The sequence below is a fragment of the Cannabis sativa genome, chromosome 3, assembly GCF_029168945.1.
Source record: "Cannabis sativa cultivar Pink pepper isolate KNU-18-1 chromosome 3, ASM2916894v1, whole genome shotgun sequence".
NCBI classification, from domain to species: Eukaryota; Viridiplantae; Streptophyta; class Magnoliopsida; order Rosales; family Cannabaceae; genus Cannabis; species Cannabis sativa.
This window is the reverse complement of record NC_083603.1, coordinates 52,912,189-52,926,498: the sequence shown is the minus strand read 5'-3', so window position 1 is coordinate 52,926,498 and position 14,310 is coordinate 52,912,189. Positions and strand designations below refer to the sequence as shown.

Below are 14,310 nucleotides of genomic sequence, written 5' to 3'. Positions count from 1 at the left end.
GGATGGCATGTAAATACTACCATGGCATTTTTTATTTGAGTCTTAAGAAAATGAGAAGAAAAGGCTAAGTCAATACAAGTACAACAAGCTAGCAAATGAGCTGCAAATGAACCTTATTCTATCTATAATATGACTCGGAAAATGTTGGCAAATCACGTACAATAAATCTATCTATAATGATACAATGGCATGTTGTTTTATTTGAGTCCTTAAGAAAATGAGAAAAAAAGGCTAAGTCAACACAATTACAACCAGCTAGCAAATGAGAGCTGCAACACTGCTTGAGATGAACCTTATTCTTGATATTCTGTAGCCAATTCACCATAGCTTCCACACACCATCTTCAAAAAGACTCGGAAAGTGTTAACAAATCACATACAATGAATCTATCTATAACATCATTGATTCATGGCCTTAACCATTAAACTACAGGTTTCTGAGTCATATCCACTTCAATTGCGATTCCTCCGGAACCTTTGTACTTGTACCACTTAGCACACACTAAAAAGTAGCCCAAAGTTATAGTTCCTAAACCAGCTACCATGTAATAAAAGTAATCCAATCTGCCCTTGTTAAGATCTTCAGCCAACCAATTCCCTTTAGCTGAACCCTCAGTAGTACGGTGAACTATGGTTATCAAGAAGCTGCTCAAGTAATTTGAGCCTGCCAAGCCACAAAAGAAGAGAGACCCGGCAATGCTTCTCATGTTCTCAGGGAACTGCTTGTAGTAGAATTCGACTTGGCCGATAGCAGCAAATGCCTCAGCCAAACCAGCTAACAAGAGTTGGGGGATTAACAAAGAGGCCGACATAGATGAAATGGCACCTCTTCTTGTATTGAATCCAATAGCTGGCTTAGTCAGAGCTATGGTTCTTCGTCGATTTTCAACCACGCCAGATACGAGAGAGGTGAGGATCGACAGAAAGATGCCTATGCCTATCCTTTCAAGTAGAGTTACCCCACCTTCTTTTCTTCTAACCCTTTGGAAGTTAGGGACAATGATTCTATCGTACAAAGGTATCCACAATGTCATGCTGAGCATGGTGAAGACAGTGTAGGATGCAGCTGGAATCTCAAACTTGACATTTCCTATGTGTCTGTTGGATTGAAGAGCTTGGAAAACAACATAAGTTTGCTGTTGGACAATGGCAACATGGTAAACCATAGATGTAACCCATATTGGTAAAACTCTCATTAGACACTTCACTTCTTCCACTTGTTGTAGGCTGCAAAGTCTCCATGGATGAGATGGTGATCCATCTGGGTTCACTTGGTCTTCTGGAGTCAATATTGCTGCTTTGTTTAGAAATCTGGTGACACACCAATATCCATGTTATTGAAGATTGTGTACTAGACAAGTTTTTTGAGACCAGATTTTTTTTTGGGGAAATGATCAAATTTGTACTTTGAATATGGATTTGTTTATATAAAATATATTTTGTTGGAAAAATAAGTGGTCCAACATTTTAATAATAGGTTGTATTGTGGTCATTCACATAGTTTGGTGGGTATTATATTTCTTCTTCGAGGTGTCAATATTAAAAAATAAATAAAAATAATAACTTGTATTTGTCAGATTGATAGGATTGTTATTAAAAATTTATTAAAAATATTATAAATAAATAGATACAAATTACTCTTTAGAATAATATCAGACCAAATCCAAACCTAGATGCTACAATATCTTAGTGTGCAAAACTACTAATAGATAATAAATTCGTTCATATCTCACGTAGCACATGATAATAAGAGATTTTGTGGCTTAAAAAATGATGGTTTATGTTTATTATGATTTTTTTTTCTTAAAAAAAAAATAAAAAAAAGAAGGAAAGAAATTGAGAAATATGTGTATTTTTCAGTTTACTAGGGAAAAGGGTTGTCCTCTTAAATAAATAAAAGAAAGAAAAAGGGGTCACCTGAATTGGTCCGTGTAAGGAAGATTGGAATTGATGGATTTGGGAGGTATATATGTGTAGAGTGATTTCCATGGCTGGTCTGGTAGCTCCAGTCTTCTTTTTTTAAAAGCAACCACAATGACCTGTGTTAGGCTTGTTATTGGACTTCCACTAGCTTTTACTTTGACATAATATTTGTAACCCACAAGGAAGAATAGAGTGGATATGAGCATAAGAATTGGTGGAATACTTAAACCCAAAGCCCAGCTTATGTTTGACTGAACATACACAATGAATGTCAAGGATACCATCTTTGCAAAAGTGAAGGTGAAGAAATACCAGTTGAAGAAGCTGTTAATGCCCTTCTTTCCAGATTCTGTTTTTGGGTTGAATTGGTCTGCTCCAAAGGCCAAGTTACATGGTCTTATGCTGCCAGCTCCTACTACTACTAGCCCAAAACCAGCCAATAAAAAGGCCATTTGTTCAGATGTTGGCCCTTTGCATAAGTCACTCTTTCCTGTTATTGCTCCACAATGAGTAGGATGTAGCTTCTTAATGGCTGCTGTTAAGTCTATTAAAAGTAATCCCTTAATAGAAGAAAGAAAAAAAAAGTATCACTATCCATGAACTAAGATGCAAGATGAACTATACCAAAATCTAAACATAATTGTCTTATGGCTTTGGTTTGGTTGAACTAGTATAGTTTTTTTATACCATAACAGAAGCTATGGTGCCAAAGCACAATGTATTGAAGCGACCGAAATAGGTGTCAGAGAGGAAAGCTCCTGCCATGGTGGCCAAGTTGGTGGTGCCATTGTAGATGGTAATGGTGTTAGCAGCTGTAATTCTCTTCATATTGAATACAGTAGTGAGATATACCAAAAGGTTGGAAGTGGTACCAACAGCTCCTAGCTTCTCAAAAGTTTCATTCCCTGAAATATTATTATGCAGATGGGTTTCTCAAAATCCATTACAAAAATTAAGTAATAATATGTAATACATCATTACATTTACCTATCACAAGAGGCATGATTTTCCATCCTCTGTAGTTAATTTTGCAGTCTTCTTCACTTGTATCAGATTTCTCATTCTTCTCCATCACTTCTCCCATATTCAGTATTCTTTTTTATATTTATGAAGCTTGTTTTTATATCTACTCTGTCAAAACTCAAAGCATTTATAGAACTAAAGCCTTTGGTGCCAAGATTTATTGCTCTTCTTCTTGCACCCTTGACTTTTCACACCCTTCATTTGGGATCCTTTGATTGGAATACCTAGGATCATTTTTATTTCAGGCACGTGAAATATAAAACTCCACTAAGTTATTGATTAGATATATTTCCTCCCAAGTCCACTGACAGAGAAAATGAGCCCAAAAGTTGATAAAACATTAAAAGAAAGACCAAACTCAAATAATAATTAAAAGAGATTTCTCGTGACTTAATGTTGGGTACTTAGTGCCTTCATCAGATTTTTTCACATCACTATCACTTAAAATAAAAAGGCATCAGCTCTCCACATTATGGAGGCAACGATTCTTATTTCTTAATAAAATATTATTAAAAGGCACTACCTCTACATATTATGGAGACAACTTCATTTAATGCTCACTAAAAAGGGTTGATAACGTTCCCTATAAAAACTATCTCTGCTTTATTTGACTAATGTCATATGCTTGTGCTTGCTGCTGCATTTACTCTTTGAAATATTAATTAATTGGCAAAATAGTTTTAACTTTATAAGTTACTAGGAATAACAATGAGAATTTGTATATATTTAAATTATTCTACATTAATTTTAAAGTAAATTTCATATATTTTGTTTGATTTTTTTATTTATATACTTGAGGCTACAATAATTATTATTATTATTTAAAGTAATTACTATTACAATTTAATTTATAGTTAATTTTATGATTATAATACAACATAAATTATTATTAAAAATAAATATGTATTTTTTTCTTGAACTATTAAGAATAAATCTACCTTTAAATTATTACCTATATTAAATATTCTCTCAAACTATTATTGAGTGTTTTTTTTTTTTTTTTTTTGCTAAGGAATCATCTTATTATTGAGTTATGGTTATTGTTTGATTTAATTCTCTCCATAAATTTTTGTACTCACATTTCTCATAGCTCATAACTATTATCTCCTCCAAGCATTTTATATTCCCTCCATGAATTCAAAAACTTATAGAAAAAAAAAATATATTTTGAAGGCCATAAGTATTACACCAACATACTATACTAATTGCATTCTTTATGTTATTTTCACATCATTGTTCTAAGAAATTAATTACACCAACATACTACAAGATTAAAAAGAATTAGTATAAAGAAAAATTACTTACAAAGTGATATAAACTTTAAGGAGGAATTGAAACAATGAATTTTAGTAAATTAAGTTTTCTTATGGATTATGGTAATACCAATCAAAACACTAAATAAAAATAAGAAAGATAATATTATATATCATTAGTTCTCTTACATGCATTATTGGGATCTTTCTATGTACATCAACTTGAGAAGTCTCCGCCTCCACTTCAGTCCTTACAAAATTCTTTGCCTGCCTCTTCAAACTTTTATTGGCAAAATTTTTTACTTGTCCAACTATTATTTATAGTACAAAAGAGTGAGCTCAAAAGGAAAATGGAACGGACGGATGTGGATTCGTTTATTGATATTAGTTAATAGTATAAAAGAGTTTTGTTTTGAAAATGAATAGAAAACTGAAACAAAAAATATAATAAAAAAAAAGGAATACATATAATAATACTTTAGGTTACGTTCATTAGTTATTATCATAAATAAATAGATATAATGCCAAAACACCTGTATACAAAATTAATAAAACTAAGAAAAATGAATTTAAGATGAATAATAATGTAGGTTACGTTTCATTTCTTTCTTTGTACTAATATGGTTTTCTAATAAATTATAAAAATCTGAAAATGAAATGAGTAAAAACAACTAGAAAAAGTTACTAAAACAATTAATTAGAAAGTTACTAACTTTTTTTCTTCCTTTAAGTTGACATTAATTTGGCTATATCCGTTACGTTTATATGAATTAATTTGTAACATATGTCAAACTAAAATAAATAAGACTTTTTTATGTATATGTTGGAGATCAATGCTAGTTGATCCTATTCAACTCCAAGCTTGAAACTAAAGAACTCATACACAAAAGCTAACAACAATTGCTCGAGAATAAAAATAACAAAACTGAAATTTTATTGAGCTTGTAATGTTTAGTACATTATGAGCTTAAGTTTAATAAAGGAAAGATAGAAGTATTTATAGATAACCACTTGAGGCTAGCTCAAGTGGCCATAGGTGGGTGTGTGTGTGTTAGAGGTCTTGGGTTCGAGTCCCAAGTAAAACATGGTTGTAATATATAAACGCTTAAATAAAAAAAAAAAGAAGTATTTATAGATAACATACTCCTAAGTACACTACTCTAGGACAAACCCGAATTAACTAACTCAGTTAGTTAACTAACTGTTGACTAACTGATCTTTGACAGTTTATAGTAAGTGTCGTCCTACACTAATTGCAGAGGCATACAAATACAATTCTCCACATTGCCTTTGCAATTACAAGACTTGGCACTCTTTTGTCAATATTCAGTAGGCAGAGGCAGTGATCAAATTTTATTGTAGGAAGAGATTTTGTCAACATGTCTGCATCATTGTCTTTTGTAGAGACCTTGATCATCAACGTCACTGTCACTTGCAAGAATAACCCTTATGAAGTGTAACCTCACATCGATATATTTGGTCCTTTCATGGAATACCTAATTTTTGCTTAAGTGTAAAGCACTCTAGCTGTCACAATGAACCTCTACACTCCTTTGATCTATTCCCATTTCCCTGGTGATTCCTTTGAGCCATAAAGCCTCTTTGACTGCTTATGTACATGCTATATATTCAGCCTCTGTTGTAGACAATGCAACAACTGCTTGGAGATTTGATTTCCAGCTGATTGTGCATTGATTTGGCTGAAATACATACCCTGTTTCAGACCTCCTTGTGTCTATATCACAAGCATAATCTGAGTCTACAAATCCAACCACATTGGTGTTTTCTTTACTTTTGCCATAGATGAGATCAACATCTATAGTACCTTTGAGATACCTAAGCATAAATTTTGTAGCATTCTAATGTTCTAGAAAAGGTTTTCCATGAATTTGCTCACTCTACTCACACTATAGCATAGATCTGGTCTGGTACAGACCATATGATACATGATACTTCTAACTATGCTAGTGTAAGGAATTTTCTCCATCAAACTAATCTCTTCTTGAGTTGATAAAGTTTGTGAGCTAGAGAATTTTATTTGTTGAGATGAAGGTGTGAAGACTGGTTTTACCTCATAAAACCCAAACTTCTTAAGAATTTTAGTGGTGTAGCTTCCTTGAGATAACTTCAGCACCCTATATTTTCAGTCCCTACATATATCTATGCCTAAAATTCTCTTAGCTGAGCCAAGGTCCTTCATCTCAAATTCCTTGCTCAAAGTTTTCTTCACATTGTCTATCTCACTAATGCACTTGCTTGCTATAAGCATATCATCAACATACAAGAGCAAGTAGACACTAACAAAATATGTTTTCTTCACATAAACACAGTTGTCATAAGAGCTCCTCATGAAACCATTTCTAAGTACAAAATCATCAAACCTTTTGTACCACTGCCTGGGTGATTGTTTCAAACTATAAAGAGATCTCTTTAGTAGACATACATGATCCTCTTTGCCTTTTTCTTCAAATCCTTTTGGCTGCTTCATGAAGATTTGTTCTTCAAGGTCACCATGTAAGAAAACTATTTTGGTATCTAATTGCTCCAACTCAAGATCTTTTGAAGGAACTAAACATAATAACAATCTTATTGAGGTGTGTTTGACCACTGCAGAAAAGATATCTTTATAATCTAATCCCTCCCTTGAAGCAAAACCTCTAGCTACAAGTCTAGCCTTAAATCTTGCATCCTCCACACCTGGTATGCCTTCTTCATGCTTGTAAACCTATCTGCATCCAATCACCCTTTGTCTAACTTGTTTCTTGACTACGATCCAAGTCCTATTTTCTTTCAGAGACACAACTCTTGTCCCATGGCATTGAACCATCTCTTTCTATCAGCTGAAGCCATTGCTTCTTCATAGGAAACTGGTTTCTCACTGTCCAAGCTTGAAATGCTGAGAGCATAAAAGACCACATCAGCATATCCAAATCTGTCTAGAGGTCTGATGGCCCTTCTTTTTTTGTCTCTAACCAACTAATACTCTTGAGTGTCATGCTCTTGCTCATCTGGTTCAGAAATAGTTTCATCTTCCTGTACCTCAGGTTCTTCTTCTTATTCCTCAATGTGTTCTCTAATTTGATCTTGTTCTGCTGGCTCCACCTCAAACTGAACTCTCTGATCTGGTTGCTTTTGTATTCTGATCTCTTGTGTTTTGAAGAGATCCTTGTACACAACTTCTTCATCAAACACAACATCCCCGCTGATGAACATCTTCTAGTGGTTACTCTCTTCTATGCTCATCAATTTGTAACATTTGACTCCTTCAAGATATCCAAGGAAAATGCACTTCCTAGCTCTTGGTTCAAGTTTGTCTTGCCTTATGTGAGCACAGGAAAGACATCCAAATATTCTCAAATGGCTATAGCTAGATAAGTGTCCTGACCATACTTCCAAAAGAGTTTTGAAATTGATTGCAGATGAAGGACATCTATTAATCAAATAGCATGTTGTGTTTGCTACCTCTCTTCAAAAACCTTTAGGCAAACCAGAATAGATAAGCATACATCTCACCCTCTCCAGAATGGTCCTATTCATTCTTTCTGCAAGGCCATTTTGTTGGGGGTTTCTAGGGACTGTTTTGTGCCTCCCAATACCTATTTCGTGCAACAGTCACTAAATACATCTGCACAAAACTCTAGTCCATTATCAGTTCTCAATTTTTTAATTTTCGTCTCAATTTGAGTTTCCAACATTACTCCAACCTCTTTAAACTTTGCAAATGCATCATTCTTATTCTTCATTATATGAATTCAAACATATCTTGAATGACCATCTATGAAGGTTAAGAAATACCTTGCACCACCTCTAGTTTGAGTTCTTGAGGGACCCTACAAATCTGAGTGAATGTAATCCACTTTGTTGTTAGTCTTGTGCTTGCCTACTCCAAACTTTAATTTGGTTGCCTTCCCAAGCACACACTGCTCACATAGTCCCATGGCATTGATTTTGTCTTTGCCAAAAGCACCATTCTTTCTCAAAACTTTGGGGCCACCATAATTGATATGTCCTAGCCTTCTATGCTTGGTCATTGTTGTTTTATCATCACCTGAGGTAAATGCATTTGCTTATTCCTTAACAGTCTTCCCTTGTAGTTCATAGATTCCATTCACAATGATTGCCTTCATGACAAGTCCTGCTCCACAAAGAACCTTTAACATGCCATTTTCAACTTTAACAGAGCATCCATTTCTGTCAAGCATGGCCATTGAGATCAGATTTCTCTTGATTTCTGGTACATGTCGAACCTGCTTTAACTCAGTGTTACTTCCTCCATCTAGCTGCAGCTTTACTGTCCCAATTCCAATAATTTTTTATGATCTGTTATCTTCAAGTCTTACAGATCCATGATTGACTTCCTTGTATTCAAAAAAATGACTCTTATTTGGACAAATATGAAAAGAACATCTTGAGTAAATAATCCAAACATCCTCAGATTTTGATTTAGAAATTGCAAGAACACTTGCACTTTCATAACCATCACTATCATCACAATCTGAGACCACATCTGTATTTCCCTCCTTCTTTTGATGATAACTTTTAAGAATTGGACAGTCTCTTCTTAAATGTGAGGAGTTGTTACACAAGAAACATTTTCTTTTAAACTTAGTACCTCCTTTTCCCTTACTTGAATTGTTCTGATCCTTGCTTTCTTTCTTTGGAAACTTTCCTCAAACCAACAATCCATCCCCAGTATTCTCATCTGGTTGTTCTATTTCCTTTTCATCTCCTTGGACATTAATGCACTTTGAACTTCTTCTAATGTCAAGGACTCCCTAGAATACATCATGGTATCTACAAAGTGCTCATAGCTCTCTGTTGGTAAGGAGTTCAGTACAATTATTTCCTGGTCCTCATCCTCTATCTTGATCCCTATATTCTCTAGATCAAGAATTATTTTGTTGAAATCATCTAAATGATCTTCAACTGTTTTGCCTGGAATCATCTTAAAAGCATACAATTTTTGCTTTAAGAACAATCAGTTAGCAAGAGATTTTACCATGTATAAATTCTCTAACTTGAGCCAAATTCCAGCAGCTGTAGTCTCCTTTGAAACCTCCCTAAGCACTCGATCCCCCAAGCTAAAAATTATGGCACTGCGTACCTTTTCGAGTATCTCAATTCTTTCTTTCTCACACAGAGTATTAGGAAGCTTTGATTCTCCCAGAAATACATCTTGCAGACCCTACTGAACTAGTAGAGCACACATCTTGACTCACCATAACCCAAAATCATTATTCCCTATAAACTTTTCAAGATCAAACTTTGTATTCCCAATCTTCTTGGATTAATCTCCTTAAATCTTGAAACCTCTATCTTTGATTCTCGGACTCCAAGCTCCGATACCACTTTTGGAGATCAATGCTAATTGAACATATTCAACTCCAAGCTTAAAACCAAAGAACTCATACATAAAAGCTAAGAACAATTGATTGAGAATAAAAATAACAAACTGAAACTTTATTGAACTTGTAATGTTTAGTACATTATGAGCTTATGTTGAATAAAGGAAAGATAGATGCATTTATAGATAACATACCGTTAAGTACGCTACACCAAGACACAACCGAATTCACTAACTCAGTTAGTTAACTAACTGATCTTTGACAATTTATAGTAAGTGTCATCTTAGACTCATTGCAAAGGCATACAAATACAACAGTATATATTAAAATGATAAAAATATTACACAAATACATTGGGTATGTCATATAAATATTTATACAATCAAGCAATAAAAGTTTATAAAAATACCTCTTGCTCCATTCAAATGCATGAACCACCTTCTTCAACAACGACAGCTTCCAGCAACCAAACTAGCAGGCAAACTAAAAAGAATTAGAGCTAGACGGAGAATCACCATAAATTCTTGCGACTTCACTTGAGAAGAAGACTGTAAGAAATCTAAACACATACAATTTCAAATTTATAAAAAAAATCAGGTAGAAAAATTGGTTCGAAACTAAAATTCAACCATGAATTGCGATTAAAATTGTAAAAAACTAATCCTCCAACTATTAATTTTTAGATCCATAAAATGAAGATCTGTCTGAAATAGATCTGGAGTTCCTGATCAATCCAAATCAAGTATAACCCGAAAAGAATGTATCAATACACTAGCTAATGTCTTTCTCGTTGCATTAATATTATTTTCTAGATTTTCAATGGTGGATATATTCATATCAAATCATGAATAACAAAAAAAATTGAATTCATCTAGAGCCACTATTGTGGGAAATAGAAACAATTAGTGACTCACGATTTAGTTTACGATACCAAAGAACACGCAACACAATCAAGAAATAAATATACCAAGAGATCTCAAGATTCAAGATAATGAATTAAGTAGTAACAGAAAAGAATAACACCAAGTTTAATGAATTCGAGCCATGTGCGATGCTCTACATCTCAGTTGGACAACAATAACTATATCTTTATTGATGTCAGGGTTTACAAGGTTACAAGAATCTTCACAAACTTCTCAGAGATTACGAGAAGAAGTTTCTGTTGGAAATTATTTTACCAGGATCTAGATTTACTAACAAGTATGTTTGATTAACAACCTAATATGAATTCTAAAACAATGAAAATAAACACATATAAAGTTTAGAAAACCTTACAGTGGGTGCAGCGGAATAATATGACTCCTTCCATTCAGATCTCTAGCCCTTGATTCCTTTTAGTAGCAGAGCATAATTAAGATCTGAATCTGGATCTTCTTTTCTCCTTCTTTGATGCAGATGTTCCATAGTCTTACATACTATGATTGAGATACCACTTGATGTGTGTGGGCACTACTCATTCACTCAAGTGTTTCAAAATTTAGAGAGAAGAAAATAGAGAGAGAGGCGTGAGGCTTTTCTGAAAGAAACCAATGTTCAAAGTTGTGTGTAAGTTTCCTGAAGCCAACACTTTCTATTTATAGAAAACCCTCTAGGTTTAGGTTAGAATTGTATGGCATTAAAATAATGGAAACTATAAATGGTATTTCTTGTGCATAGTGGCCGACCATACAAAGGGAATAGGGCCTCACTTTGCAACTTTCCTATTTTGTTATTTTCCATTTTTATTTTCTCAAAAATACCAATTTTTCAATTTAACCTTTTAAATGCTAATTCTAATTATTTAATAACTTGAAAATAATTATTAAATAATATTGCCATTTAATATATTTATTAATTTAGACATATAAAGTCTCTTAATCAATAAATAAACCTAGAATCTCCTTTCTTTACAATTTCGCCCTTGCTTAGTGAAAATTCATAAAGTAGACATAGTCTAACTTTTAAAATTATAATTGATTAATTAAAATCAATTAATTGAGTCTTACAAGCAGTATGGTCTCAACTAGCATGGGGACCATGGGTCTATATAACCGAGCTTCCAATAAGTTGAACCGAATTTACCAAGTAAATTCCCTAACTTATTAATTCCTCATTAAATCCACACTTAGAACTTGGAATTGCACTCTCAGTCATATAGAACGCTCTATATGTTCCATGATATAGACATGTCATTAGTTATCCATTGTTAGAACCCTAATGTGATCAATGACCCTCTAATAGATGATCTACATTGAAAAGGCACTACTGTTACCGCTACACCTTCAATGTATTTTATCCTTAAAACACTTAGCTCCGTATAAATGATATTTTAGCAAAGTGAAATGAGATCTCCACCATTTATTTCTATTTAGCCAAGCTCAAAGGATATCATCGTTTTACTTCTAAGTTCCTATAGAAGTTATAGATTCCATATTTATTTTAGCGCTCCCACTCAATTATACTATCATGTTCCCAAAATGTACGTATCACCCTGACCCAAAAGTAGGCTTACTAACAAATCAAAGAACATGTATAGTACTCTTGAGATCGAACCTACCCATATCAGGATTAAGGTCATTTGATCTAGGATCAACATGTGATATTGAATTGAATAGATATTACGGTAAATTTTAATATATCTAATCAAAGTTCAATATCGGTCCCTTCTGATGTATACTCCATACATCCGATATTGGTAAACTTTGCCAATGTCCTGGAAAGGACATAACACTTTTCCAAGGTGTAAGAATACCTATCGCTGATTATACCATGTCAGTCTAAATCCAGTGTTTTGACAAATCAGGGAATAAACTTTTGAACATATAATTAAGATTATATTCCACTGTGCTGACAACACTATAATCTTTAACAAACTCATATGTTCTGGACTTAAAAGGAATTCATACATTATATACATATAATCATGAAATAAATCATGTGAACCATGCAACATAAAATGTTATTTCTGATCTTTATTAATAAGTAAATCTGATTATATTGAATTGATCGAGTTTTATTTAGGGCACAAAATCCAACAGTTTCTCTCTCTAGTTTAGACTCTCTCTCTCTCTCTCTCTCTCAACCTTACACTATCACGATTTAACTTAAGCAAATTTTGTCTAATTCTCACACAGGTTACAAAGAATTTACAGCTATATATAGATTTGCATTATTGTCAAAAATATCTCCTAAATAATCGTGGTTCATTTACACTGTCTTAAATGATCCAGCCTGATCACCAACAACAATAATCCATGTCATCTTGAAAAATACACTTTTAGTACGAATAATCCAGAAGCTTTATAAACACACAAGCTTTCTGGATATGTACATGGCTTCCTTCCTAGATGGACGTTCAAGACTGACAGTAAGCTGTTTGGGAGTGTGCCTCCGGATAAGTAACAAGCTATTTGGGAGAGACATTCCATACACGGTATAAGCTTATATGGAAGTAACTTTCAGATTCTACAAGACCTCTTGTACAAGGCTTTTTAGATCCACACTAAGCTTCCAGTATTTGCTCTCTTTGGATTCACAGCTTTCAATCCCTGGATGACAAAACTTGTAACCATTACCAAAAAATTTCCACCTTATTTTCAAGTTAAAGTCACTTGATAAATCATTGATTTAAATGTTGCTGTCCCCTCAGCCCCTTTGGGCTCAGCTGACTCCGATCAGCTTTAGGCAATGCTTAAATTTACTGCTTGGCACTACCTTGGTTATCATATCAGAAGGATTGTCTTTAGTTGGAACTTTGACAATCTTCACAGCTTCTTTCTCCACAACCTCACGTATGAAATAAGCTTAATATCAATGTGCTTAGTACATTCATGGTGCACACAATTCTTGATTAATTGAATTCCACTCTGATTATCACAGTGAATAGCAATAACCTTTTGATTGAGCTTGAGCTCCTCCATCAACCCAGTTAACCATCTTTTCATTTACTTCATAATGCAATTACCCGATTTCTCTTCTTTCTATGCAATTGACAAGTTGAATTTATTAGTGCATAATCTAGTTAAGACTTACAAACTCATTCTATGTGAAAACTTCCTATATTTCTATGACAAAGCTTGTTCACAAAGAAAGCATTAAGCATAGAAACTCATAAATCGTACAAATAATCTATATACTCTCGTCCTAAATCAATTTGCATTAATAACGATCAAAGCATATTCAAATCTCACTTCTTAGAATTTTGATTTGAATTTATAAATAATAATTGTAGGTGATCAGTTAATAATTGTAAAATTAAATTAGATTGAATGGAATTGAAATAAGAGAAGAAGAGGAAATTAAATAACCACACTAATCCATAAAAGAAATTCAAATTATTCACATAACAATCCTAAAAGGTAAATTAGCTCATAAAAGTCATTCTAAACAACAAAGACTTAATTAAGAACATAAAAGATAAAAATAGATGAGAAAGAACACAAATTAGAGTCCTCCAATTGTGTCTTATTGTCCAGTCACTTCTCCTATGCTCAAAATTTGTCTTCAAGTTTGAATGATCTGAAAATCTAGCTCCACAACCTTTTATAGACTACAAACGGGAAACTTTCCCGAAATCGCAAATGCCACGACATAGGCTAGAATGTCGTGGCTCTCCTTTTGTTTCCTAAAATTGACTTTTTTTCCACTAAACAGTGAATGTTGCGGCATTGGCGTCATTGCTACAACTTTCCCTAAGTTTCCTAATTTCTTCATTCTCTTCCTTTTTCTTCTAGAAAGCCTCAACTCTTGACTTTGGGTCGCGACGTTTGGAGAAAATTTAAATTTTTA

The 14,310-nt window shown here is 33.5% G+C and overlaps 1 protein-coding gene across 1 annotated transcript; it reads right to left on the bottom strand.

Annotated features, from left to right (window-relative positions):
* Positions 1–3: 3 nt before the first annotated feature.
* On the bottom strand, positions 4–3,331 carry LOC115709843 (protein NRT1/ PTR FAMILY 2.11). The gene is made up of 4 exons (XM_030638079.2): positions 2,910–3,331; positions 2,610–2,827; positions 1,917–2,482; positions 4–1,310 (listed from the first exon to the last, which is right to left on the bottom strand). The coding sequence occupies exons 1-4, from the start codon at positions 3,004–3,006 to the stop codon at positions 422–424; spliced, it is 1,770 nt and encodes a 589-aa protein (XP_030493939.2). The 5' UTR covers positions 3,007–3,331; the 3' UTR covers positions 4–421.
* Positions 3,332–14,310: the final 10,979 nt, after the last annotated feature.